This window comes from Oryctolagus cuniculus, chromosome 20 (assembly GCF_051225735.1).
Source record: "Oryctolagus cuniculus isolate XC-2025 breed Fujian yellow rabbit chromosome 20, ASM5122573v1, whole genome shotgun sequence".
Lineage (NCBI taxonomy): Eukaryota > Metazoa > Chordata > Mammalia > Lagomorpha > Leporidae > Oryctolagus > Oryctolagus cuniculus.
Window position 1 is genome coordinate 21,303,773 of NC_142886.1, and position 25,887 is coordinate 21,329,659.

Consider the following 25,887-nt stretch of genomic DNA (forward strand, 5'->3'; position numbering starts at 1 on the left):
CTGAAGGGAATTAAAGGCTTCTAAGAGGAGTGGATCAGGGAGATTATGTTGTTGGTGGCAGGAGGAATGGTTTTAAAGAGGATTGGCAGCAATGGGAGCTCTTGGGTGTGACTTGCCGAGGGCATCCCCTGGGACGGTTGATGAGACTGGACCGGGTGGGGGGGGGCGCGTGGGGGTCCAAGTCTGAGCCAGGTTCGAAGATGTCACTTTCACTAAAAGAAAGAAGGGCTGGTTTGAGGGAATACATCAATACTTGCTGCATTTGGCTTGTGGACAGGATACAAGGGCCGTAATGTCTAACGTTCATCCCAGTCACATCCACTGACCAGAGCTGCAGTGTGTATCCCAGCCTCCACGCAGGGCTTGGGTGCTGTTGTTAGAAGGCTGTGCACACTCAGCTTTGTCCCTTTCAGGGAGGACACAGCATCTGCTGTAGAACATTCCCAGTCCTCAAGGGACCTATGTCAGGAAACATAATTTTAATAGGATTAGCTGAAAGATGGCCAACTGTCTGGCGGTGGCTTGGTAGTATGTCATGGCTGCTCACTTTGACATGCTAAGTGTAACATTATTAATGGCTTTTATACATGGCTAAGAAGGTCAACACTTAGCAAATTAGATTCCTGGATTTTTGTCTTGCTGTTTTATGAGTATGATAGAGAGTGTTACCTGGGGCAAACCATTTAACCTCTTTGTGCCTTGGCTTCCTGTTTATGAAAATAGGAAGCTTGTGGTGGCAGCGTTCATAAACATTTTGAAAGCCACAGATAAAAAGCATTGCAGGAGCCCCCTCTCCTCCCAATGGCTGAGTCAGTCATTTGCAAAGGTCAGCCTTGTTCATTGGATTGTTTCAATCGCTGACTCCCTAAGTCAGTTTATTTAGCATTTTTTTTTTTCCTAAAACGCTTCTAACCAATCCTGAACTGAAAGGCGTAGCCTGTAACTGCCTTAGCTACCTTCAGGGCCTGTCCATCCTGCTGACTCTTTTTCACCCAGCGGCTGTTGCCATGGGACCCCTGTCTCCAGGTTCTGGGATGAATCCCAGCCATACTGGAGGGGAATGAGTTCTGCAGTAACACATAAGGCAACCAGGCCCAGCGTAAGATCTAGGTAGTAAGCTCTTGCTCTGTTTAGCAGTCTCACTCTGCCCCTCGCATCTGGTCTCTGGATACTTATTTAATTCTCCTGATTCTCCAAAACATGCCCAGAACATCAGCTCGAGGGCCTGATTTCCATTTATTTTCTCAGCTCCCCACTGGGACTAGAGTCCAAACTGAGAAGGCTTCAGCACGGAGGCTGGGTCCCTGCTACATGTGAGTGACACGTTTTCTCACTGCTGCCCGGGGTTTCTCAATGCTTGCCATGATTTCCCAAGATTTGCCTGCTCCTCGACTTCCCCAGGTTCTGTCCCAGCTGTCCGTTGGTTTACCACGTTGACATTCTCCGTGTGGAACCAGCCTGATTCAGGCCGCCTTCTTGGCGTGCTGCCGGCCCCATATCCTCCAGATGCTGTCTTCTGGCTGAACGTTGGTCACGCCGGCTGGGTCTGCCTTTCGTTGCACAGATGGATCCAGTTCTGGTCTCCATTCCCCCCCCCCCCCCATCCACCTCACTCTTCTTACAGTTAATCCTTTTATATGACACTACTGTAGATATCTGCTGGTGTGGAAGCTGATGTGGTGTTGGAATTCTATCCTGTTTACATCTTCCTTTGTGTTGAAAAGCTTGGGACCACTTCCAAAACCTCCTCCGAGAGCTTTCCTGTCTCCTGCAGCAGAAACAAATGAAAACGCGACAACACCTGTGTCACTATTCAGTCTCACTGCTGGTTTAGATACATATTGAAGAGTACATTTTGGTCAGTGATTCACTCACCTGTCTTCATTTCAAGGCATCTTTCTGGAACTTGATGACTTTCTGGCTAAAGAAAATAAACCAAGGCTGGGGATGGAGTTCTACAGTGGTAGTTTCAACTTTTAAGATGCCTTAGAATCCTCTGGAAAGCTTGTTAAATATACTGGATAAGATGTCCATGCCTCATATCCAAATACTTGGGTTTGGTACCTGGCTGCAGCTCATGACTCCGGCTGCTTGCTAATGCAAAACCTGGGAATTAGCAGCAATGGCTCAAGTAATTGGGTCTCTGCCACCTATGTGGGAGACCTGGATTGAGTTCCTGGCTCCCAGCTTTGACGCCAGGCATCTGGGGAGTGGGAGCACTCTCTCAAATAAGTACTTGCTGAGTTGCATCCTCTAGAGTTTCTCTGGAGTCATGCCTGGGAATTTGCATTTTTAAAAAAGATGTACTTATTTATTTGAAAGTCACAGTTACAGAGAGAGGAGAAGAGAGAGAGAGATCTTCTATCTGGTGGTTCACTCCCAAGCCTGGGCCAGGCAGAAGCCAGGAGCCAGGAGCTTCTTCAGGGTCTCCCATGTCGGTGCAGGGTCTCGAGCACTTGAGCCATCTTCAGTTGCTTTCCCAGGCACCATCAGCAGAGAACTGTATCAGAAGTAGAACTGCTGGGACTTGAACTGGTGTCCATATGGGATACCATCGCTGCAGGATGTTGCTGAACCTACTATACCACGATGCCCCTAGCCCTGAGAATTTGCATTTTGGACACATCTCCGATGATGCTGATACTGCGAGACCCCCTAACTATACTTTGAGAGTTGATCATACATTGAAGTTGGCCACAGGTAACCAGGGGCTGCTGAGCAGTTCTTGATCAGTTCAAACTCTCTCCTGAGGGTGCTGAGAAATAAACTTCCAAAGTTCAGTTTATGCAGTTAAGACAGTAGCTGGTGTCAGCGTTCTTCACTTAGGTTCTCTGAGCTTAGTCTCCCACCTATAAAGTAAGGATAGCATCTATACTGCCCTCACTAGGTGTTGTGAAGGTTAAATGAAATGGGTGTGAAAATGTCCAAGCTATAAAGCGGTATAGCACTGGGGGTGGGGGCAGGCATTACAATGATTTTTCACTACTCTTCTTAAACCATCATCAGTTTCTTTTGGCTCTCTTGCTTTCCTCATTAATTATAGCAGCTTTAATCTGGGAATATAAAGCACTTTTATTGCTATAATAAACTTCAAATTCCTTTTAAAAATTTTCATTCAATGAGATCAGACATGCTTAATAAACATTACACAGAGCCAAGCACAGTTCCCAGTTTTTATTGCTATAAAAAGAAAAGTACAAGACCCAATTGTAACTCGGGAGTGCAGTCACAGTGAAATCTTTCAGCCTTGTTTAGATGGGCCCATTGATAAAAATGGCTACTAATTACAACACCTTCAAAAACAAAGGCAACAAATACAAATGATAACCTATTCACCCATCCATACTTCTGTGTCTCTTGCAACTTTTTAAAAAAATTTATTTAAGGTGGAGTGAGAGAGAGAGAGAGAGAGAGATTTTCCTTCTGCTGGTTCACTCCCCAAATGGCTGGAGCTGGGAAATCCGGAGCCAGGAATCAGGAGCTTTTTCCGGGTCTCCCATGCGGGTGCAGGGGCCCAAGGACTTGGGTCATCTTCTACTGCTTTCCCAGGCCATAGCAGAGAGCTGGATCGGAAGTGGAGCAGCCGAGACTCGAACCGGTGTCCACATGGAATGCCGGCACTGCAGGCGGCAGCTTTACCTGCTACGCTACAACTTCGACCCTGTCTCTTGCAACTTCTATTAATTTTTTTGTTCTTGGCAGTTGTACAGCCTCCTGATCCTGGATGTGGCAATTCTCACCCCAGAGCCTCCAACTCCATGCCAAGAACCAGCACCGTTCCTATTCAAACTGGGCACGTCTGGGAGTTTTTAATGGAGTCATCAGCCGTGCCTAATCCTTCCAGGGCTTCAGTGAGTATCTCAGCTGTTGGCGTCAATTGTGAACTGTTTTTTTAATAAACAGCATCACCACCAGCCAGGGTGTTTTACTGAAGACCTATTGGTTTCGGGGTCAGAAAAATCCCCCTTAGGGCGTGGTCAACGAATGGGTGGTCTGCCAGGGACCCAACAGGTTCTCCCCAGAGCCCCTGGACCCGGGGCTCTGCTGTGCGCGGCCCCGGACCCCGGCCCGGGATGTGTCCGCGAGCGCTTCTCCCAGGCACCTGCAGGAGGCGCCCGCGGCGCTGCGCGCACACGCGGGGAGCCGGCACAGGGGGCGGAGGGAGAGCAGAGGAGGAGCCGGAGGAGGCGCGGCTTCCTCCGCGGCCCTGCCGGGCGCCGGGTCGCCTTCTCCACCGGGCCCAGTCTGGCGGCCGGCGGGGGTCGCGGCGGCGGCGGTGGCGGTGGCGGCGGTGGCGCTGGCGGGCCGCGGGCGGCGGACGCTGGTTCGGCTGCGGGTGTGAGGAGACAAGATGGCGGCGGCGCTCTGGAGGCCGGTCTCCTCCTCCTCCTCGTCGCGCTCCTCCGCCCCGCCGCTCGCCGCCTCCTCCTCCTGGGTCTCCTCCTCCCGGTTCGCTGCCTCCTCCTCCTCCTGCGGCAGCACTAGCGACCGCCGAAGCGCCGGCCCGCTCTCCCTGGGCTCCGGAGGGGGATAGACCGGGCGTCTGCAGGCTCCGGCGACCGAGGCCGAGCTGGGGCCGGGGCGGGGACGACGACGGCGGCGGCGGCGGCGGCGCCGGGTGGGGATGGGGTCGCAGACGCTGCAGATCCTCCGGCAGGGGGTGTGGGCCGCGCTCAGCGGGGGCTGGTACTACGACCCGCACCAGGCCACCTTCGTGAACGCGCTGCACCTCTACCTGTGGCTCTTTCTGCTCGGCCTGCCCTTCACCCTCTACATGGTGAGTGTGGGGGCGGGGAGCGGGTGGCCGCCGGGGCAGCGCCCGCTTCCCGGAGCCCGGCCGGCGGGGTCGCGCCCTCCCGGCTGCCTGGTGCGCGCACGCCCCCGGGGTCCTGCGCCCTCGCCCCCTCGGGGGCCGCGGCCTGGCGTGGGGCTCTCCTCCCCTGGCCGGGCTCCTCCACGCCCTCGCTCCGTCTCTCCCTCCGGGGCTTCCCCTATTTCAGCCGTGACTCCAGAACCGAGTCCGCGGGCCCCCGCGCCCGCCGCCCTTGGCCCTTCTCCCTCTTGCCCTGGTTTGCCAGAAACAGCAGCTTCCTAGGCCCCTGCTCCGCGAGTCCTAAACCTGGAGCTTCTCCCTTCTTGGGCTCCCGGTGTGGGCGGATCGCGGCCGGGCCCCCCTGCGGGGTCTGCGCGGGGCAGTTTGCTCTGGGCACGCGGGTTCCCCGGGCTCCCCTGGGGCACTCCCTTCCCCGCGGGGCGCCTGCTCGCGGCTCCTCTACCCGGAGCAGCCTCCCTCGCGCGCGCGCGCCTCTGGGCGCGGGGGACCTGGGGTCGCCGCGGCCCCGGGGGACGGTTGGAAGCCCGGCCCTTCCGCGCCGAGCCTCCGGCAGTCATTGTTTGGCCGGCCACCCTGGCTCGTGTCTGTTCGGCCCCGTCCGGGGTCAGTGGCCGCGGAGTTTCCAGGCCGAGTCCGGGGGGAGGGAGGGGGGGAGATAGGGGCAAATCTGGCTGGCGTTTCACCAGATTTGTTCAGGTTGATTCAAGGCCTTTGCCTGATAGGAAAACGGAAAGTACTACTGCCTGTTGCTTAATTCAGTACGATCAGTGTGTCTGATCTGTTTTTAACAGCGATATTTTCTCCCTAAGTTGTAAGCACGTTTTCTCTTTTAAAAGCACGGAATGTTGGGCGGTGGTGGTCGTGGTGAGGTGCATTAGGGAAACGAATGTGGAGAGAAGTGATACTTAAACCTTTGAGCTTTTAATCAGAGAGGAAGAAAGGGTACTGGCTCTTTTATTTTAGGCGAACTCCTTTGAGCAGGGTTCTGCTAACTTTGTGCTGCTTCTTGGAACTCGAGTGAGGGCGCTGGGTTAGGAAGCCCCGTTATCGGACTATGAGAAGGGCCGCTGGTGAGGGCACCCTCGGTGGAGCTCGGGTTCACTGATGGCAGAGAAAGTGCCTACTTGGGGGAAGATGGTCTAAATTTCACATCGTCAGACAGATTCTGATTTTTTATTGACATTGTTTTGAAGGTACTTAATTGGGCTAAAAAAGTCATCTAAAAATGTTGATGGTTTATGACTTATTTTATTAGGGGACTTGTTCAGTGTTGTGCATTCTGAAAATTTGTCATGAGGTGTTATAATTTTCAATTACTTCTGGCCTAGGGATTTCTCTTTGCACCACTGAACCTTCCAGGAATATGACATCATTAATGAACAGGTTAATTACTTTGGGTGGAAGAATCCTCGGGCTGTCAGCTTTCATAGCTGATTTCTCTTGTATCCAGGAGAATTGTAAAATTAAAACTGAAAATGATTCTTGAGATACGAGGATTAATTGCTGTGTCCCAGTATAAGGTTTTTATGTTAGCACCTGCAATTAAGCTCATGGTGGAGTCTGTGTGTAACTAATGACAATAAAGGAATAGTAGAGCAAGTGGAAGCCAATTCATTGAGTTTACCTGGTTCATTTTGGGGGTTTACTTAATTAACATGAATTATGAAATATGTGAGTGTCTGCTGACACTTCGCTGCATTCTGGGAAAATAAAATTGCTTCTCTATCATTTCACTTAGTGTCAACTCCACTTGTCCCAAATCTTTGAAAACCTCCCTGTGACTTCTCTCTCTGCACATCCAGTCAGCGGATGGGGTGGGTCTGTCTTCAGAACACAACTAGAATCCAGATCCCTGTCACCACTCTCTTGCTTCAAGCTACCATTTTCTCCTTCCTGGATTATTCCAGGGTTTAATGAAACTCACTGCTTCCATTCCCCATACAGAAACCTGAGTGATTGTTTCAGATCCTGTCACTCTTCTGCACTGTATCTCTACCGCCGTTCCCCACATTTGCCTTCTTCCCACGCAGTAAGTTCCTACCTCAGGGCCTTTGCATTTGCTCTTTACCCACTTGTTTGTCTCCAGGTATTTGTGTAACATGCTCCATTTATTTCAGGTTTCTGCGACACTGTGAGACTTTACATGATATCCCATGTGAAACAGCAACTTCCCCAGCCTTTACAACACTCCGTAGCCCTGTTACCCTCTTGTTAAGTAGTACAGATCCTTAGCTGATGCACTGGTTTGTTTAATGTCTTATCTCATTAGAATGTGAGTTCTAAGAGGTCCAGGACTTTAGTTTGTTCATTGCTGTATTGTCAGGACCTAGGTCAGTGCCCAGACATGTGACTGGTACTTGGTAAATGAATGATTAGAAATGGATACGGCACAGCTTCTTTCTTTGAGGAACTTCAAGTCTGGTCTGGGGATAACAAACCTTTACCGGCATTAGCACTGAGTGACCCCAACCTGTGGCTGGGGGATGGATCTTGGTCTGGGAGTGGGGCAGGGTCAGTAAAGGATTTGGAAAAATTGTCGTCAGTGTGCTTAGTACCAGAGTATTGGGGAAGTTTGGATTATGGACCTAAAATAAAGCAAAATTCAGCACTGTGTTAAAATAAACTCTCAAACAGCTATAGGTTTTTTTTTTGTATGCTCTCCCCATAGTAATTAGAAGCAGTAGTGCCTATTTCCTAAATATGTGTATGGATTCTTCATAGCAAATCCTGTGTCCTCATGAGACTTAGCAGTTAGTGACTTCTTTTGTGACATTAGGCAGATAGCTAGTCTGGGACTTTGGAAGCCAAAGTTACTGTACAGGCTGAGTATTTTTCTTGAACAAGCCTACATCTGTGGAAAGATTTTACATTGAGTTAGGAAGAATCTCAGGACTTTTTTGCCTGTTTATCCGGAGCATTAGTGGATAATTTGAAAGGTGGAATTTGTAGTTTCTATTATAAAATTTCTGGGTAATGAAAAGCAAGAAGAAAATTTTCCTTCTTAACTCTGATTGTCCTTTCATGTTCCTTAAGTCACTCACACCCTTTTGTATTGTTTTTGTACATGACATGTCACAGATGGTGAGCTTTTTGGAGGTGGATGGCATTTTCATAGAGTGGAAAGCAGACTGGAATTGATGTTATCTTGATTTTAAAAATCTTGGTTCTGTTATTGATTGTCCTTTGGGCAAGACACTCCATCTTTCTGAACCTTGATATACTTATTTGTGAGATCTTTTTTGTGTGTTTTGCGAGAGAGAGAATATTTATGAATTTGTGAGATCTTTTTTGTGTGTTTTGCGAGAGAGAGAATATTTATGAAATAGAGAAATTTCTTCAGTGTGGCCTTTGGTAAATGTCATTTGAAAGAATGGTTTATTTTATTTTTATTTTTTTAAAGATTTATTTATTTATTTGAAAGTCAGAGTTACACAGAGAGAGGAGAGGCAGAGAGAGAAAGAGAGAGAAAGAAAGAGGTCTTCCATCCGCTGGTTCACTCCCCAATTTGCCGCAACGGCTGGAGCTGTGCTGATCCAAAGCCAGGAGCCAGGAGCTTCTTCCAGGTCTCCCACTGGCACAAGGGCCTAAGGACTTGAGCCATCTTCTGCTGCTTTCCCAGACCATAGCAAAGAGCTGCATCAGAAGTGGGGCAGCCAGGACTCTAACCAGCACCCATATGGGATGCCGGCTAAGCCACAGCTCCAGCCCCTCCCGCCCATGCTAATTTTTAGTGGATGCAGTAGTGTCAAGAGTTGGTTTATTAGAACAATGTTTCCTCAATAATGCCTTATTTCCAGAGGAGATTAGATACCTTTGTATTTATTAAGTCTAACCATTATCATAGCATGTTGTTCAATAGATTGTTTCCTTTTATAAAGAGTTGTATCCCTAGGTAATGAACTAGACATTTAAAATCAGAGGGGCCAGTATTGGTGCAGAAGCCACAATCTGCAGTGCTAGCATCCCATATGGACGCTGATTTGAGTCCCGGCTGCTCGACTTCCCATGCAGCTCCCTGCTAGTGCACCTGGAAAGGCAGCAGAAGATGGCCCAAGTGCTTGGGTCCCTGTCACCCACATGGGAGAACCTGGAAGAAACACTTGGGTTTGCCTGGCCATTGAGGCCATTTGGAGAGTGAACCAGCAGATAGAATATCTCTGTCTCTCCCTCTCTCTAACTTTGTCTTTCAAATAAATAGATCTTTAAAAAAAATCTATTTGCATAAGTGGTTTTCAAATTCTAATTGACATCAGAGTCACTTGACAGTGTTAAAAGTTTATCCTTTTTCTGGGCCAGCATTGTGGTATGGCCAGTAAGGCCACACCTGTGGTACTGGCATCTCATATGGGTATGTGAGACTCAGAGGAAGTTCCTGGCTCCTGGCTATAGATCGGTGGTTGTGGCCATCTGGGGAGTGAACCAGCAGATGGAAGACCCCTCTTCCTCTCCCTCCCCCTCCCCATGGTTTTGGAGCTGCGCCGATCCGAAACCAGGAGCCAGAAGCTTCTTTTGGGTCTCCCACTTGTGCAGGGGCCCAAGCACATGGGCCATCTTCCACTGACTTCCCAGGCCGTAGCAGAGAGCTGGATTGGAAGTGGAGCAGCTTGGACCCGAATGGGCACCCATATGGGATGCCGGCACTGTAAGCTAGGGCTTTAACCCACTGTACCACAACACCAGCCCCTGATGCCATGTTTTTATCCCTGTCCTGTGCCTTTTTTAAAAACGTTTTTAACATTTAGAATTAAGATGAATATAATTACTTTCATAATTGGTTATGGCACAGATTTAGCTCTTAATCTCTCTGATATATCACCCATAATAAAGTAAGAACACATTGTCCAAAGGTGGTTTACAAGTGAAGTCTCCAAGAAAGCAATCGTATTAGTCAACTTGTAGCAAAGCTTGTAAATTTATAAAAATAGCAGTTGATTCCTAAAATGCTCTACTGGCTTTGGTTAGATAAAGATGGAATGTTTTCTGCCATTTGAGAAATTATTCCAAGTCATAAAAATAATTTGGCTGTTGAAAAACTGGGACTTCTATTTCTTTTCTACCTTATGAACATATGGATTTAGCCAGGTAGTTTGCTATCTCTAGCTGGCTTTAGTGAGAATATCCCAACGTTTTAATATAATTTCCAGACATAGAGAAAAGTAGAAGAAATTGTCCTATTGCCTGGATTCTGTGTATTTTTTTGTTTGTTACATGTTTCCAACTATGTATTCCTCTATCAGTCCTTGTTTTGTCAAGGGGTTGCACATAAAACACATTTTGGACATCAGAACAGCTCACGTGGAAGTGCATTAGCAGGCTTACTGTTGATTGGAGTTCCAAAGACAAAGCTCTTAAGTGATCCCTTGGATGAATTTGGGTAAATGCACACATCTGTGTGATGCAGACTTGTACATAACACCAGCATCACCTCAGGTACTTTGCTCTTGGCCTTCCCAGTCTATTCTCTCACACCTTTGTTCTGACTTTTTTTCATAGTAGATTGGGTTATCCTGTTCTAGAGCTTTGAATAATGGAATCATACAATATATACTTGTGTAAGCCTCTGTCACTTGGTGTAATGTGTCTGAGATTCATCTCTAGTGTGTTGTATACCTGTTGCTTACTCCTTTTTATTGCAGAGTAGCATTCCTTAGTCTGAATCTTGAGTTAGTTCATCTCTGTCACTTCTCCTGTAGGTGAGGAGTTAGGCTGTTTACAGTTTTTGCAGTTATGTGAAGGTGTCTTCCCAGTATGAGGAAAGTTTTCATCAGAACTCTGATATTGGAAAGCTTATTGGATGTCAGAAACCTTTTCTCTTCCATTAATAAGATAAATTAATGATAATTGTATACTTCATTCTCTGATTTCAATTTTAGTAGTTATTTAGATTTTTCTGTCAATGCAGAGAATCTTTTGTTCAAGTGTTCTGATTTATTTGGCTAAATGAACAATTACAGATCAGTAAAGAGAAAAACCACCTATAATCCCATCACCATCTGTTGAACATTGTAGTCTCCAAAATGTATTTGGAGCAATAAATACTTATATTTGTGTACAAAAATAGGCTCATAGAACTTCATTGTTTTGAAGCTGCTGGTTTTCACCTTATTACCTACATTGTGTATATTTCTAAGTGGGGTAAAAAGGTTGCTTTTTAATGGCTTTGTTGTAGATGGTAGGGTGGATGTGTAACAGTGTATCTAATTTTCCTGTTACTAGTTACTGAGGTTGTTCCAGTTATTGTAGTTAAATTTATACCTGTCTTTTGTGTAAATTTCTAGAAATAGGTTCATTGAATTAAAGGACATCATATTTTCCTTTGATAAATGATCATCCATTTTGTAAACATTGAGTCTTTATGTTTAAAGAGAATTCTGAATCAGAGAATGAGAAATTGATAGCTAATAATACAAAGTCCTGAGAAGGCAAAATAGGATTGTGGTCCAGAGAGCACAGGTAGTGTTGTTCTCTCTGGACAGGAGGAGGGAAGGAGATAGGGTGAATGCTCTTGGTGATGAAGACTGAGGTCTTCTATGACTTATGTGTTCTCTCAAGTAGAGTGGGTGTTTTCTGTTGAGATCCAGGGAGGAGGTAAGGGGAATATTCGGGTTTTAAGTAAGACCCCCAAATGTGACATGCTTTCTTTACTTTTGGTGAGTGAGTAGGTGAACTGCTGTTGAGGATGGTAGGATTGCTGAGCAGTTTTGAGGGTAACTTTGAGAGAGGCGGACAGGATTTCAGAGTTTTGAAGAGGATTATTTGAGAAATTTGGGGCAAAATTTACTTGGAAGTTAACAGCATGTAGATAAGATCTTTTGAGGAGAACATATTAAGAAAATGACCATTGGCAGAAGTCTAAGACAAAGGAAACTAGAAAAGGTAGGAAAATGAAGAGGGAAAGGGTAGTTAAAAGTGCTAGACTGCTCTCCAGGGAGAATGCTGTTTAATTTAAATATTTGTCAGCATGTTGATCTTCCTACCCCCACTCAACACTTGCCAAAACAGGGTGTTATTGTTGTAAATTTTCTTTTCATTAGCATATTGAATTTAAACCATTTTGATAATATTTTGCCTTTGAAAGGCAGAGTTTCTCTTAGAATAAGAATTTTGTAATTCAGTCTAAATTAAGGATACTAACATGTATTACATAGCAACTCTTACCTGATTCTTCCTATACTTTGTCCTCAAGACAGTTTGCACAGCAGGTAGCTGATAAGCAGAGACATTTTTTGAGAGGAGATTTATTGCTTTTGTTATTTCGTCTGAGATAAGTGATTTTCCCGTGTCTCTGAGTATGGGGGTGGAGCGTGAGAATTACTAGACAAGCTTAGACTGATGGAAAAGGGAAAATTGCAACATTCTGTAGATTTTACTATTGGCTTCTTTAGCATGTAGATGAACTTCACCAAATCACAGTGAAGTAAGTAGCTGCCAGTGGGTAAGCCAGTTCCCCTAAAAATTGATGAGATGCTTTCTTTGATAAAATTGTAGAAGAGTGTAGAGTTCTTCCTTTATCATTGGAACCTGAGCAATTATCCTTGGTGCTAGTGTGTTACTTTGTGTTACGATAAGAAAGAAAAGAAAACCTAGGGAAAAGCAAACCATTTCCTTTGGAGGTTTAAAGAGGGAAAAAAAAATCATATTCTGTAGAGCTTTGCACAAACCAGACAGAATCCTCAGTGCCAACAGCCCTGAGAACAGCCAGGAAGATTAGTCACAAATTTGAAAAACTTGAATCATGTATGCGGCTGGTTTCCTTTTCCTACCTCTCCCCACTCCTTGTGTGAGTGTTTTGTAAATGTAAATTAAACAGGTCCAGCCACCTTAGAAATGTAAAACTTTACATTTTATAATTTTGGATTTGCAGAAAAGTTGCAAAGTTTCTGTATACTTTTTCTCCACTTCCTCTACTATTAAAATATTATATAACTGTGATACATTTATCAAACTGAAGAAATTAATGTTGGTACAGGACAGTTAATGAACTAGAGACTTTATTTGGGGTTTAGCAGTTGTCCCTTTTGCTTCAGGATCCAGTCCAGGAAACTATTGGATTTAGTATCATCATCTTTACCTTGGTTTTCTTGTTTTCCCTTAATAAACTGGGATTCTGTTTTTAGAGGAATTATATAATTTATAACACTACCAAATATGATCTTTTAAAAATGATTTATTTATTTATTTATCTGAAAGGCAGAGTTATAGGGACAGTGTTGGGGGTGGGAGGATCTCCCATCCCTTGGTTCATTCCCCTGAGTAATTGAAACAACTGGGGCTGGGCTATGCCAAAGCCAGGAACCTGGACCTCCATCTGGGTATTCCATGTTGGTGGCAGGGCCCCAAACACTTGGTTTCCTAGGAGCATTAGCAGGGAGTTGAATCAGATGTGGAGATCCACGGATCCACAAACTGCCGCCCATGTGGGATGCTGGCATCCTTGTTGTAGGTGGTGGCTTTTACATACTAAACCACAATACCACCCCCCATAACATTTTAGAAGGACAATAGAGGAGAGTGTTCGGAATATTTTTGATTTGTGCATCGACCATTAACTTGCATGAAACTATTTTGAAATTGGGATTTTATGTATGAAGAATTGTATAAAATGAATGTTATAAGATGAAAAAGACTATCGACCTTATCACGGCAGAATATACACACGTCTTTTAGCTTTCTTTATGATGCTGTGTTTCCTAATTTATAAATTAGAGGTAATAAGACAAGTACACAGTCAGATTACAAAGAATATGACTAAGCCCTGATGTGTCATAAAGTGTTCAGGAATTAGAAAGAGGATGTAATTATTTTCTAGAATGCTTTATGCAGAGGGCAATTCATATTATCAAAACATTTACTGTGTGCTGAGCACTGTGGTAGGCTTATGGTGGGAACTTCATGAAATTTTTAATTTGTGCTGAAACAGCATTTCCGTCATCTCCCCACCAGGCAAATACGGGCAAATGAGTCTTTGTTCTGGGGAAAAGATTATTTAATAAAAGAAAATAGACTCTTGGCCATAGTGTGCTCTGCTATCGAGTGTTTTATTGTAATATATCCAGCATGTTAAGGGTTTCTTAGTGAGATTTTTTTTTAACTTCTGAGAATATTATTTGTGTCCATACTATTACCATGCCTGGGAATTAGCTGAAACAATTAAGAGAAAGGATGTAAAAACAGTTAAGGAAACTCAAACACAATAATTCTGATTTGCACTCAGCAATATTCTGTTTTATTAATGCTGTGCAAACTAATTTAAAAATTTTTCTAAAATTTATTTATTTGAAAGGCAGTCTTATAGAGAGATAGAGGGAGAGACAGAGACAGATCTTCTATCCACTGATTCACTTGGCTGTAATGACTGGGTGTAGGCCAGGCTCAAGTCAGCAGCCTGGAACTACCATCTGGGTCTCCCACATGGGTTGCAGGGACCCAAGTACTTAGGCCATCTTCCTCTGCCTTCCCAAATGCATTAGCAGGGAGCTGGATCCGAAGTGGTACAGCAGGTAGTAGGACCTACACTCCGAAATGCTGGCGTTGAAGGAGGTGGCTTACCAGCTGGGTTGTGATGCTGGCCCCAGTTTTGCAATTTTTAATATAAACATTTTCAGGTGAATAAGAAAGTTGAAAGAATAGTACATGATCACTTCCATTTCCACTAGTTGTCCTTTTTGAAAAATCATACTTGCTTGGGTTTTACATGCATACATTACTTATTTGTGCATATGTACTCTCATGTACATGTGAATAAGCCTCAATTCCAACTCCAGGAGGCTTCAGGGGCCTAGAGTCGTGGTGTAGCAGTTTAATAAGCCTGTGACTCCAGCATTCCTTATGGGCACTGGTTCGTGTCATAACCACTCTGCTTCCAATCCAGCTTCCTGCTAATAAGCCTGGGAAAGCAGTGGAGGATGCCCAAGTGCTTGGGCCCCTGCTCCCATGTGGGAGGCCTGGAAGAAGTTCCTGGCTTCAGCCTGGCCTAGCCCCAGCCATTGCAACCATTTGGGGAGTGAACCAGCAGATGGAAGGTTTCTCTGTGTTTCTAACTTTACCTTTCAAATAAATAAATAAACCTTTTTTTTTTTTTAAATGCTTTAGCCTTCATCTCCTGTGTAGTTATAATACCATTGTCCCAGGGAACATAATTGACAATAATTCCTTATTATCTAGTAGCTAATCTGTATTTAGGCTTTCCCAATTACCCTAAAAATGTCATTTTCAGTCAGTTTTTCCAGACTCGAATCTAGTTAGGATTTAATCATGTTTTTCCCCATCTATTAACTTTAAAAAAGTCTGGGCCTAGGGCCAGTGTTGTGTAGGGGGTAAATCTACCATTGTGCAGTGCTGGCATCTTATATGGGCACCAGTTTGAGTCCTGATGCTCCACTTGCTCCCTGATAATATGCCTGGGTAAGAAGTAGAAGATGGCCCAAGTCCTTGGGCCCCTGCACCCACGTGGGAGACCCAGATGAAGCTCTTGCCTTCTGGCTTTGATCTGGCCTAGCCCTGGCCATTGCGGCCGTTTGGACTCTCTGCCTGCCTCTTCCTCTCCCTCTCTGTAACTCTCTAAAATAAATAAATAAATCTTAAAAAAGAAGTCTGGGCCAATTGTGGAGTATTTTACCTAATGGATTTAACTGTGGTGGTATTCCCTCCACTCCTTTATTCTCCATAGTTTCTGTAAACTAAAAACCTTATTTTATTGTTCAAAGCTATATAAAGTTCTTGGAATTTATAAATTTTAACATGATTGTTCAACAAATTTTCCTATCATTGTTACTTTGCCTTTGATTTGGTAATCACACAATTACATATTTGCAGCACTATTTTTGTTCACAATTTATGCCATGTCACTGTTTGAAGCTTTGTGTTACCTATTTTGATTTTCTTTCTTGTTAAATACATGTCAGTAGGTAAAATTAAAAAAAATCACAATAACTAAAAATCATAAAGCGTTGCAACACAACTCTTGACACTACTGCAGGTGTTGACATTCGGCTAATAATTAGCATGGTGGGGAGAGGCTGGTGCTGTGGGGTAGCAGGTAAAGCCGCCACCTATAGTGCTGGCATCCCACATGGGCGCCGGTTCAGGTTCCCGCTGCTCCACTTCTGATCTAGCTCTTGCTATGGTCTGGGAAAGCAATAGAAGGTGGCCCGTCTCTTTGGGCCCCTGCATCCGTGTGGGAGACCCACAGGAAGCTCCTGGCTTCAGATCAGTGCAGCTCCAGCCGTTGCTGCCAATTGGGGAGTGAACCAGCGGGTGGAAGACCTCTCTTTCTCTGTCTCTCCTCCTCTCTCTGTATAACTCTGACTTTCAAGTAAATACATAAATCTTAGGCCGGCCCCGCAGCTCACTAGGCTAATCCTCCGCCTTGCGGTGCCGGCACACCGGGTTCTAGTCCTGGTTGGGGTGCCGGATTCTGTCCCGGTTGCCCCTCTTCCAGGCCAGCTCTCTGCTGTGGCCAGGGAGTGCAGTGGAGGATGGCCCTAGTGCTTGGGCCCTGCACCCTATGGGAGACCCGGAGAAGCACCTGGCTCCTGCCATTGGATCAGCGTGGTGGCCATTGGAGGGTGAACCAATGGCAAAGGAAGACCTTTCTCTCTGTCTCTCTCTCTTACTGTCCACTCTGCCTGTCAAAAAAATTAAAAAAAAATCTTAAAAAATACATATAATTAGCATTTGGCTAAATTATCAGTTTGTAAACCCTTTTTGTTACTAATAGGGGTGAGGAGAATTCAAATTCTCCATGGGGTGGTTTCAGATTGCATCTCTGCCACTCTGCCCATTTTATTGTGAATTGGTGACTATCTCCACTCCTATGGAACGTAAGCTAGGGAGGTGATAAGCTAATACAGGGATAATTCTGAGTTGACATTATTTTTTAGAAAGGAAATTTTCAGCAGCCTTGGGAGATTATTAGAAATTCTATTTTTTAATGTGTATCATGATTCTTCCCATTGAACATCTTGAGCCTATTGCACATAACAGTTTCTACACAGGCAATTGAGTTATCATTGGCTTTAAAAAAGCCATCCATCTCCAACTGGGAATGAGCTTGCCTGAGATCCTGTTCTGCTCCACACCAATGCTTCACTATCTGGCCAGATTCTGGGCATATGTTTTGAAAAACAGCCTTCCCAAAGTGTGCTAATAGATAAAGCTACAGGTGATTTTGATGGACGTTTCAAGTTTAACAGTGTCCCCTGGGAGGTGTTAGTCTTTGGTTTGTGACTGAAAATACCCGATTATTTCCTGTTGAAGTTGTTGGTTTAACTCATCTTTTTTCAGCAGTGAACAAGTTGTTGTATAACTTTGATTCTGGCTATAATGTAGACTTTCATAGTTCTCGTAATAGTAACAATCGGTACATTTTACCCAATATGTTTTATTCATCACATTGCATCTTTCAGTTAAAAATTCTTTATTAAATTTTTGTTGTGAAAATAAATATTAGCTGTAGGAATGTTCAACTGTAGTCAAGTGTATATAGACTGAAATAAAAGTCTTCATTTTTCTTTATCCTTTTCTACTCTATTTGGAACCATATGTACAACAAATTGCATACTTTTATATGTATGCTCTTGGAATATCTGGAAATTATGTTGTGCTTTAGGTTCTACTGAAGTGCATGTAGCTCTCCTTTGTTTTTTATTATTTATTTAATATTTATTTTATTTGAAAAGGCAGAGTTACAGAGAGGCTGAGGCAGAGACAGAGACAGAGAGAGAGAGAGAGAGGTCTTCCATCTGCTAGTTCACTCCCCAGATGGCTGTAATGGCCAGAGGTGTGCCAGTCTGAAGCCAGGAGCCAGGAGCTTCTTCTGCGTCTCCTACATGGGTATAGGGGCCCAAGGATTTGGGCCATCTTCCACTGCTTTCCCAGGCCATAGCAGAGAGCTGGATTGGAAGTGGAGCAGCCGGACTCGAAGCAGCACCCATATGGGATGCCGGCACTACAGGAGGTGGCTTTATCTGCTATGTCTCCTTTATTTTTTGAACCATTTGTATAGTAATCTATTGTATAAATGTATAATAGCTTATTTAATTAGTTCCTTATTGTGGGGGCATTTAGGTTCCTTTTTTTCTTGTGCAAATAACTGCTGAACATTTATGTAAATAAGAAATTACTTGTGGGAATTTATAGCAATAATTTCTAGAAAAGAAATTGAGAGTATACACATTTAAAATCAGAGCAGTTGCTGCCAAATTATACCTCAACAAAATTCTACCATTTCATATTCTCACAGATCTACAAGTGAACCATCTCCTCTCATGATTACAACATTGGGTATTAGGAATCTCTTTCTGTACGATGGTGTAAAATGGCATTTGGTCTTGATTTGTTTCCTTAATCTTGCGTTCTTGGATATCTCTCATATGATTGGTAGACACACATATTTTTCTCTTTTGAACTGCTTTTGGTATCCTTTACCTATTTTTAAGAAATGTCTTTCTAAGTGATTAGCAAGAACCTTCTGTATGTATGAAATTAGCTTTTTGTCATGTGTTAAAGTTTGGCCCAGTTTGTCTTAATTTTAAGATGGATTTTTTGAGAATATAAATCTAATGTTTACTAATCACATTTACCAATTTTCTCCTTGTTTTTTTTTTTTCCCTTCTAATATGTTTGAAATTCAGTAATAAATGTTAAGTTAAATAAAACCACACAACTCTGAAAGGTGATGAAAAGTTGCCTTTGGATCCCTGCTGATCACCCTCTCTCAGTCCTTGTTTCTGTAACATCTCCCACATGAAACCACTTGATAATTTCTTGTGAATCTTACCTTGCATATAGATGAGAATTGCAATCTATATTGGTTTTTATTCCCACTTAATATATCTTAAAAATTAGCTCTGGGGCAGGTGTGTGGCACTGTGGGTTAGGCTGCCACTTCGGGCACTGGCATCCTGTATGGGAGCACTGATTCTAGTCCTGCTCCTCTGCTTCCCATCTGCTTCCTGATAGTTCATCCTGGGAGGCAGCACATGATGGCTCAAGTACTTGAGTCCTTGCCACCCACAGGAGAGACCTAGATGGAGCTTCAGAGTGCACCAGTAGATGGAAGCTCTCTGTCTCTGCCTTTTAAAACAAAACAAAATAAAATACAAACACAAAAATCCACCAGTCCCTGAGTACTTAAAGGACTTATTCCTTTAGTAGTTGCATAGTATTTTATTGTCTGGATGTGTTGTTTAACATTTAGGTTTTTTTTGCAGCCTTTTGCTAGCAAAACCCCAAAGTAAACGGCATTATGTGATTTGTACAAAAATCATCTCACATGTGTCTGGGTACATTATCAAGATAAATTCCTAGCAATGGGATTTCCTGGTAGAACGGAATGCTACCATTCCGTTGTAATTTAGAGAGCTGTTGTAATTTAGAGAGATGTTCCAGGTTGTGTCGTTGTGTCCCAAAGGGCTGTGCTTTGCATTCCTACAGACAAGGTCTGAGAGTGCCTCTTGTGCAGTATCTTCCCACAGTGTTCACGGGTTCTTTTTTTTTTTTTTTTTTTTTTTGACAGGTGGAGTTAGACAGTGAGAGAGAGAGAGAGAGAAAGGTCTTCCTTCTGTTGGTTCACCCAAGTGGCCACTACAGTCAGCGCACTGCGCCGATCCGAAGCCCGGAGCCAGATGCTTCCTCCTGGTTCCCATGTGGGTGCAGGGCCCAAGCACTTGGGCCATCTTCCACTACGCTCCTGGGCAACAGCAGAGAACTGAACTGGAAAAGGGGCAGCCAGGACTAGAACCTGGTGCCCATATAGGATGCCAGTGCCGCAGGCGGAGGATTAACCCAGTGAGCCACGGCACCAGCCCCCCTTAGAGTGGTTCTAATTTGTAGTCCTCCATATATGAGTTAGATAGGTTGAGCAGTTTTTCAAAAACCTGAGGGTCTTTTAAAACATTTTTTTTTGTGAACTGTTTTTGTGCTTAATTTTTCTTGTTGATATCCAGACACTTTAATATGTCAAGAGATTAGTTTTTTGGGTGTTTTCAATAGCTGATAGTGTTAATATTGAACACATCTAGAATTTAATTTGCTGTAATATGTGAGGGCTAGTTAAAAAAATTTTGTGTTTGGACAGGCAGTTGTCTCAGTCAACCTTTATTGAACAATCTCGGTGATTTAAAATGCTGTTTTTTTCTGGTGTATTTTGGGCTTTCTGTTTCATCAGAATGTCTATTGTGGGACCGACACTGTGGTGTAGTGGGTAAAGCCGCAGCCTGCAGTGCCGGCATCCTGTATGGGCATGGGTTCCGTATAGTCCCAGCTGCTCCAGTTCTGATCCAGTTCTCTGCTGTGGCCTGGGAAAGCAGTAGAAGATGATCCAAGTCCTTGGGCCCCTGTACCCACATGAGAAACCCAGAAGAAACTCCTGGCTCCTGGCTTCTGATTGGCACAGTTCCAGCCGTTACGGCCATCTGGGGAGTGAATCAGCGCATGGAAGACCTCTCTCTTTCTCTCTGCTTCTGCTTCTGCCTCTCTGTAACTCTGCCTTTCAAGTAAATAAATAAATCTTTTTTAAAAAAGTACACTGCGTGAATTCCATAGTTTTCAAATAACTTTTCTCTCATATACTAGTCTTACTGTGTGATTCTCTTTACATTATTTTTCCTTCTAGTTTGTCATGCTTACTCTTCTGTTATGCTAAGTTTCCTAGGAAGGCTCTTGAATTTTTGTTTGAAATAGCATTAAATTTATGGATTCCTTTGGGGGAGGGGAGTTTGACCTTTATATGATAATGAGTTAAAGTGATCTCTGTTTATTCAAGTCTTCTTGTATATCACAAAGAAAAAAAAAATTTTTGAGTTTTCTTCACATTGACCTTGGATATTTTCGCTTAGGAATAGTTTTAGATTTTAGTTTCTAGCATTAGTGTAAAAAGAACATTCTTTTCATTGTGTTTCTAATTGGTTATTGCTTGTGTGTTAGAAAAACTAGTAATATTTTAAAATAAGCTTTTCATTTTAGATTTATAGAAAAGTTGCAGCAATATTAGAGAGATCTTTATCTTATACCCAGTGTCTTTTTCTTTCATAAACAAGTTATTTATTTGTTTGAAAGTCAGAGTTATTTATAGAGAGGGAGAGACACAGAGAGAAAGAGAGAGAGGCTGATCCTCCATCTGTTGGTTCACTCCTGAAATGGCCACAGTGGTGGTACTGGACCAGGTGGAAGCCAGGAGCCAGGAACTCCGTCTGAGTCTACAGCATGAGTGGCAGGACTTCAGCTATCTTAGGCTGCCTACCCAAGCTATTTAGCAGGGAGCTGGACTGGAGGTAGAGCAGCCAGGACTCAAATCTGTGCTCATATGGAATGCTGGTGTTGCAGGTGGCAGCTTAATTTGCTGGGCCATAACACTGGCCCCTATTGTTGACATTTAGATGACTATGGTACCTTTATCACAACAAATATTCCTTTTTTTTAAAGATTTATTTATTATTTATTTGAAAGTCAGTTACACAGAGAGAGGAGAGGCAGAGAGAGATCTTCCATCCAAAGGTTCACTCCCCAAATGGCCGCAGCGGCCGGAGCTGTGCTGATCTGAAGCCAGTAGCCAGAAGCTTCTTGGATATCTTGGGTCATCTTCTGCTTTCCCAGGCCATAGAAGAGAGCTGGATTGGAAGTAGAGCAGCTGGGTCTCGAACCAGTGCCCATATGGGATGCCAGCGCTTCAGGCCAGGGCGTTAACCCACTGCGCCACAGCGCCGGCCCCACAACCAATATTCTAACATCATTATTAACTCACATGTTTCATTCAGATTTATTTAATTTTTATTTAATTCAGGATCTTATCTGAAACTCTTGCTTTTAAGTTTATTAATTTTGCAATTAGCATTACAGAATTATCTTATTCTTTCTAATTCTTTCTCTGTTTGTTTTAAAAGAATTTTCAGATAGGCAATTATATATTTAAATAACACCTTTACTTTTCAATTTTTATACTTTATTCCTTTGTGTAATTGTTTTATAACCTATATTAAATAATGTTGAAAGTATGGACAGTTTTGTTCTTTCATAGGAATTTTAGTTTTTACTGTTAAGAATGCTAAATTTTGGTTTGAAATGTTTGTTCTTTTGTTCTTTACTATGTTATAGAAGTATTTATCCATTTCTTTTAAAATATTTGTTTTGAAAGAGTTACAGAGACAAGTAGAGACAGAGAGAGAGAGAGAGAGAGAGAGGGGTTTTCTATCCATTGATTCACTCCTCAAATGGCTGCCATGGCCAGAGCTGAACCGATCCGAAGCCAGGAGCCAGGAACAACTTCTGGGTCTCCCACGCAGGTGCAGGAGCCCAAGGACTTGGAGCATCTTCTGCTGCTTTCCCAGGCTCATTGGCAGGGAACTAGATTGAAAGTGGAGCAGCTGGGACTTGAACTTGCTGCCATATGGGATGCTGGTGCTGCAGGCCAGGGCTTAACCTACTGTGCCACAGTGCTGGCCCCCTCTATCCATTTTCTAGTGACTTTTGGTCATTCACCAAATATTTGCATCTTTTTGGGAGCCATTTTTGGTTCCTTTGAATCGTATCCACTCAGAGATCTGTTCCCCTTGTCAATTCCCCATATCTTAGTTATTTATGTGAGAAGCAGAGAGAAGAGAGGAGAGTGAAAGTGCACACTCTTGTCTGCTGCTTCACTTGCAGGATGACTACAATGGCTGGTGATGGGCTGTACCAAGCCAGGAACTCAGTCCTGGTCGGGAGGAATTCAACCACCTGGGTCATCACCTGTGGCCTCCTAAGGGCTGCGCTAACAGGAAGCTAGAATCAGAAGGCGAGCCAGGAGTCAAACCCAGGCACTCTGATCTGGAAGGTGGCTGTGCCAGTCTGTGGCTCAACTGCTGGGTCAAATGCCTGGTCCTTTAGAAGTCTTTTGTTTAGTGTTGTTCACTATATGGCTTAAACATTATTAAGTATTATAAAGTATTGTGCCATTATATGCCCATTTACCCTGTACTTTCCTCATTATAGCCTTGTGTGGTGGTGATACTGTCATTATCCCTATTTTGCAAATGAGGAAAAGGCTTCTGGTATTTGAATCACTGGCTCAGGATACAGAGATTGCCTGTCATTTCTTCCCTTTGGCTTTAAGACAACCTTAGTGAATTCCTACCACCCTCTTCCACATAGTCATGCAAAATGCTGCTTTCTGATTAATTTGTTCCTGAAAGCCTATGTGTGATTGATTTGAGATGATCTAAGTGGCCCCTGATCTTTTAAAATATGTTATGAATCTGGAACTCTCAAAGCTGTCCTTCCCATCACCATCTAATTATATCATTAAGCCTGGCCTCTTAGCCAGCATATTCTGTGAAGACTGTAGAAGCCCATTTATAAAGCACAGTATTCTCACAGGTATTTAGTTATAGGTCTCACATATACTTAAAGTGAGATAATTTGTTTCACTGCTTATGGACAGGTGGAGGTTAGCCTGGTTCTACAGTATGCATTATAAATAGATTTTATTACACTTTAATGTCCTTTTACTTACTGGTCTGATGTAGGGTTCTTTACCTGCTATGTTTATATCACATGCCATCTCCTCCTCGGCATTTATACCTGCTCCTTCACTCCTGCTACAGAGATGCGAGCTTTGTAGTCTGTCTACATTCTGTCCATTCTAGCTTTTTAAAATATTTGTATGTATTTGAGAGAGAGAGAGAGAGAGAGAGAATGAATGAATGAATATGACTGAATCTCCACCCCTGGTTCATTCTCCATATGCCAGGAGCCTGGAATTCCATCAGGATCTCCCAAGTGAGTGGCAGGGCCCCAAGTGCTTAAGCCGTTATCTGCTGTCTCCCAGAATGTGCTTTCTCAGGAGGCTGAATGGGAAGCAGCAGATCAAATCTCCAGCCAGTCACTCCAGCATGGGATGCCTGTGTTCTGAGCAGTGGTTTAACCTGCTGTGTCACAGTCCCCATTTTCCATTCTAGTGTCTTTTTTTTTTTTTTTTTTTTAAGTTTTTGAGCTTTTTGTTCAGTGAGCAATGTGTAAGAGAGTGAAGACTTTATTTAGGGGAGAAAGAAAAGTTTGCAGGCTAAGTTGGTCTAGTGTCTTATGAATAAGATCTGGAACTATACTACTTGTAAACAGCAACTCATAACTGCCTGTTAGAAGGAGCAGAAAACTTTTTTGGGAGATTTTAACCTGACTTTGGAACAGCAGTACTATTGGTTTCTAGTGGGTAGAGAGCGGTCAAGGGTGGGCTAAAATGCCACAATGTGCAGGGCAGTTTTCACATCAAAAGGTTGTCTGGCCCAAGATGTCAGCAGTGTTGAAGCTGAGCCCTACTAGAGCATGCATTCTCAGTGGGTACAGTGAAGGCAGCAAATGGGCCAAACTTAACTTGTTGGGCCAAGGGAAAGGGTATGTGCAAAAAAATCTTGCTCTTTATGCATAAAGTGCAAATATACACATATAGTAGGCAGTATTATCTATGGCTTTACTGTTCCATGGAAGGAACATGATCAGGAAAAATATGACTTCTGGGGCTTCTTAAGAAGGAGGGCCAGGCTGAGATAAAGGTTGAGAAACATTGCCGAGGAGGAGGATCATCCAGTGGAGTGGTTAAAAACTCTGGCTCTGGAGTGAAACTGGATATGAATCCTGTTGCCAGCTTTATAGCCTCAGTTTTCTGTATGATGGAAATCATAGTACTTTCTTCGAACAAATGTTGTGAGATAATTAATAGAACACCAAATTAGTCATTCTCCTGAGAAGCACAAGGAGAGAAAAAGTTCTTGTTTATTGCTGTAAACATCACTCCTTAGAAAAGTATCTTGGGGAGGGGGGTGGCACTGTAACATAGACCCATAACTAATTAGGCTTCTTCCTCCTGCAGTGCTGGCATCCCATATGGGTACCAGTTTTTGTCCCAGCTGCTCCACTTCTGATGCCGCTCTCTGCCGTGGCCTGGGAAAGCAGCAGAAGATGGCCTAAATCCTTGGGCCCCCTGCACCCGTGTGGGAGACCCAGATGGAGTTTCAGGCGCCAGCTATTGTGGCCATTTGGGGTGTGAACCAGTGGATAGAAGATCTCTCTCTTTCTCTCCTTCTCTATATCTTTGCCTTTCAAATAAATAAATAAATAATTTTTTTTTTAACAAAAGAGTGTCTTGAGACACAGGTAATCATAGTAGATACATGTTGAATGAATGGCTACAGCACTCAAACAATGAGTTAGTGTAGCCAAGCTGTCTTTATGGGGAATGAGGAAATGGTTTTAAATACTCTACTTTTTTTTTTTTTTTGTTAGGTGTCTTTCACATTTACTTCAGTTAAATCTAATGTATGATACATTGTGTATTTTTTTTAAAGAATTATTTTATTTCTTTGAAAGAGTTACAGAGAGAGGTAGAGCCAGAAAGAAAGAGGTTTTCCATTCTGCTGGTTCACTCCCCAAATGACTGCAACGGCCAGAGCTGAGCTGATCTGAAGCCAGGAGCCAGGAGCTTCTTCCGGGTCTCCCACACAGGTGCAGGGGCTCAAGGCCTTGGGCCATCTTCCACTGCTTTCCCAGGCCATAGCAGAGAGCTGAATGGGAAGAGGAGCAGCCGGCGCCCATATGGGATGCCGGCCCTGTAGGCTGGGGCTTTAACCCACTCACCACAGTGCCAGCGCCACATTGTGTATTTTTAACTTTTGATTAATGGTAAGCATGGGTAGTACCATCTCTTTCAAGCAAATTGAGTGAGCTCAGTGCTAATATACTTCTTTTTTTTTTTTTTTTTTTTGACAGGCGGAGTGGACAGTGAGAGAGAGAGACAGAGAGAAAGGTCTTCCTTTTGCCGATGGTTCACCCTCCAATGGCCGCCGCGGCCGGCGCGCTGCGGCCGGCGCACCGCGCTGATCCGATGGCAGGAGCCAGGAGCCAGGTGCTTTTCCTGGTCTCCCATGGGGTGCAGGGCCCAAGCACCTGGGCCATCCTCCACTGCACTCCCGGGCCACAGCAGAGAGCTGGCCTGGAAGAGGGGCAACCGGGACAGAATCTGGCGCCCCGACCGGGACTAGAACCCGGTGTGCCGGCGCCGCTAGGCGGAGGATTAGCCTAGT

At 44.0% G+C, this 25,887-nt stretch overlaps 1 protein-coding gene across 9 annotated transcripts in view; it reads left to right on the forward strand.

Annotated features, from left to right (window-relative positions):
* The first annotated feature begins 4,624 nt into the window (after positions 1–4,624).
* Positions 4,625–25,887, forward strand: part of PCNX1 (pecanex 1) — a 188,854-nt gene continuing 167,591 nt past the window's right edge. For all 9 annotated transcript variants that reach the window (XR_007911684.3, XR_016226549.1, XM_051826049.3 and 6 more), the window contains exon 1: positions 4,625–4,777. Coding sequence is in view for 7 of the 9 variants with exons in the window: in XM_051826049.3 (XP_051682009.2) it covers positions 4,625–4,777 (153 nt within the window). In the remaining 2 variants the exon portion in view is untranslated. The remainder of the gene's footprint in view (positions 4,778–25,887) is intronic.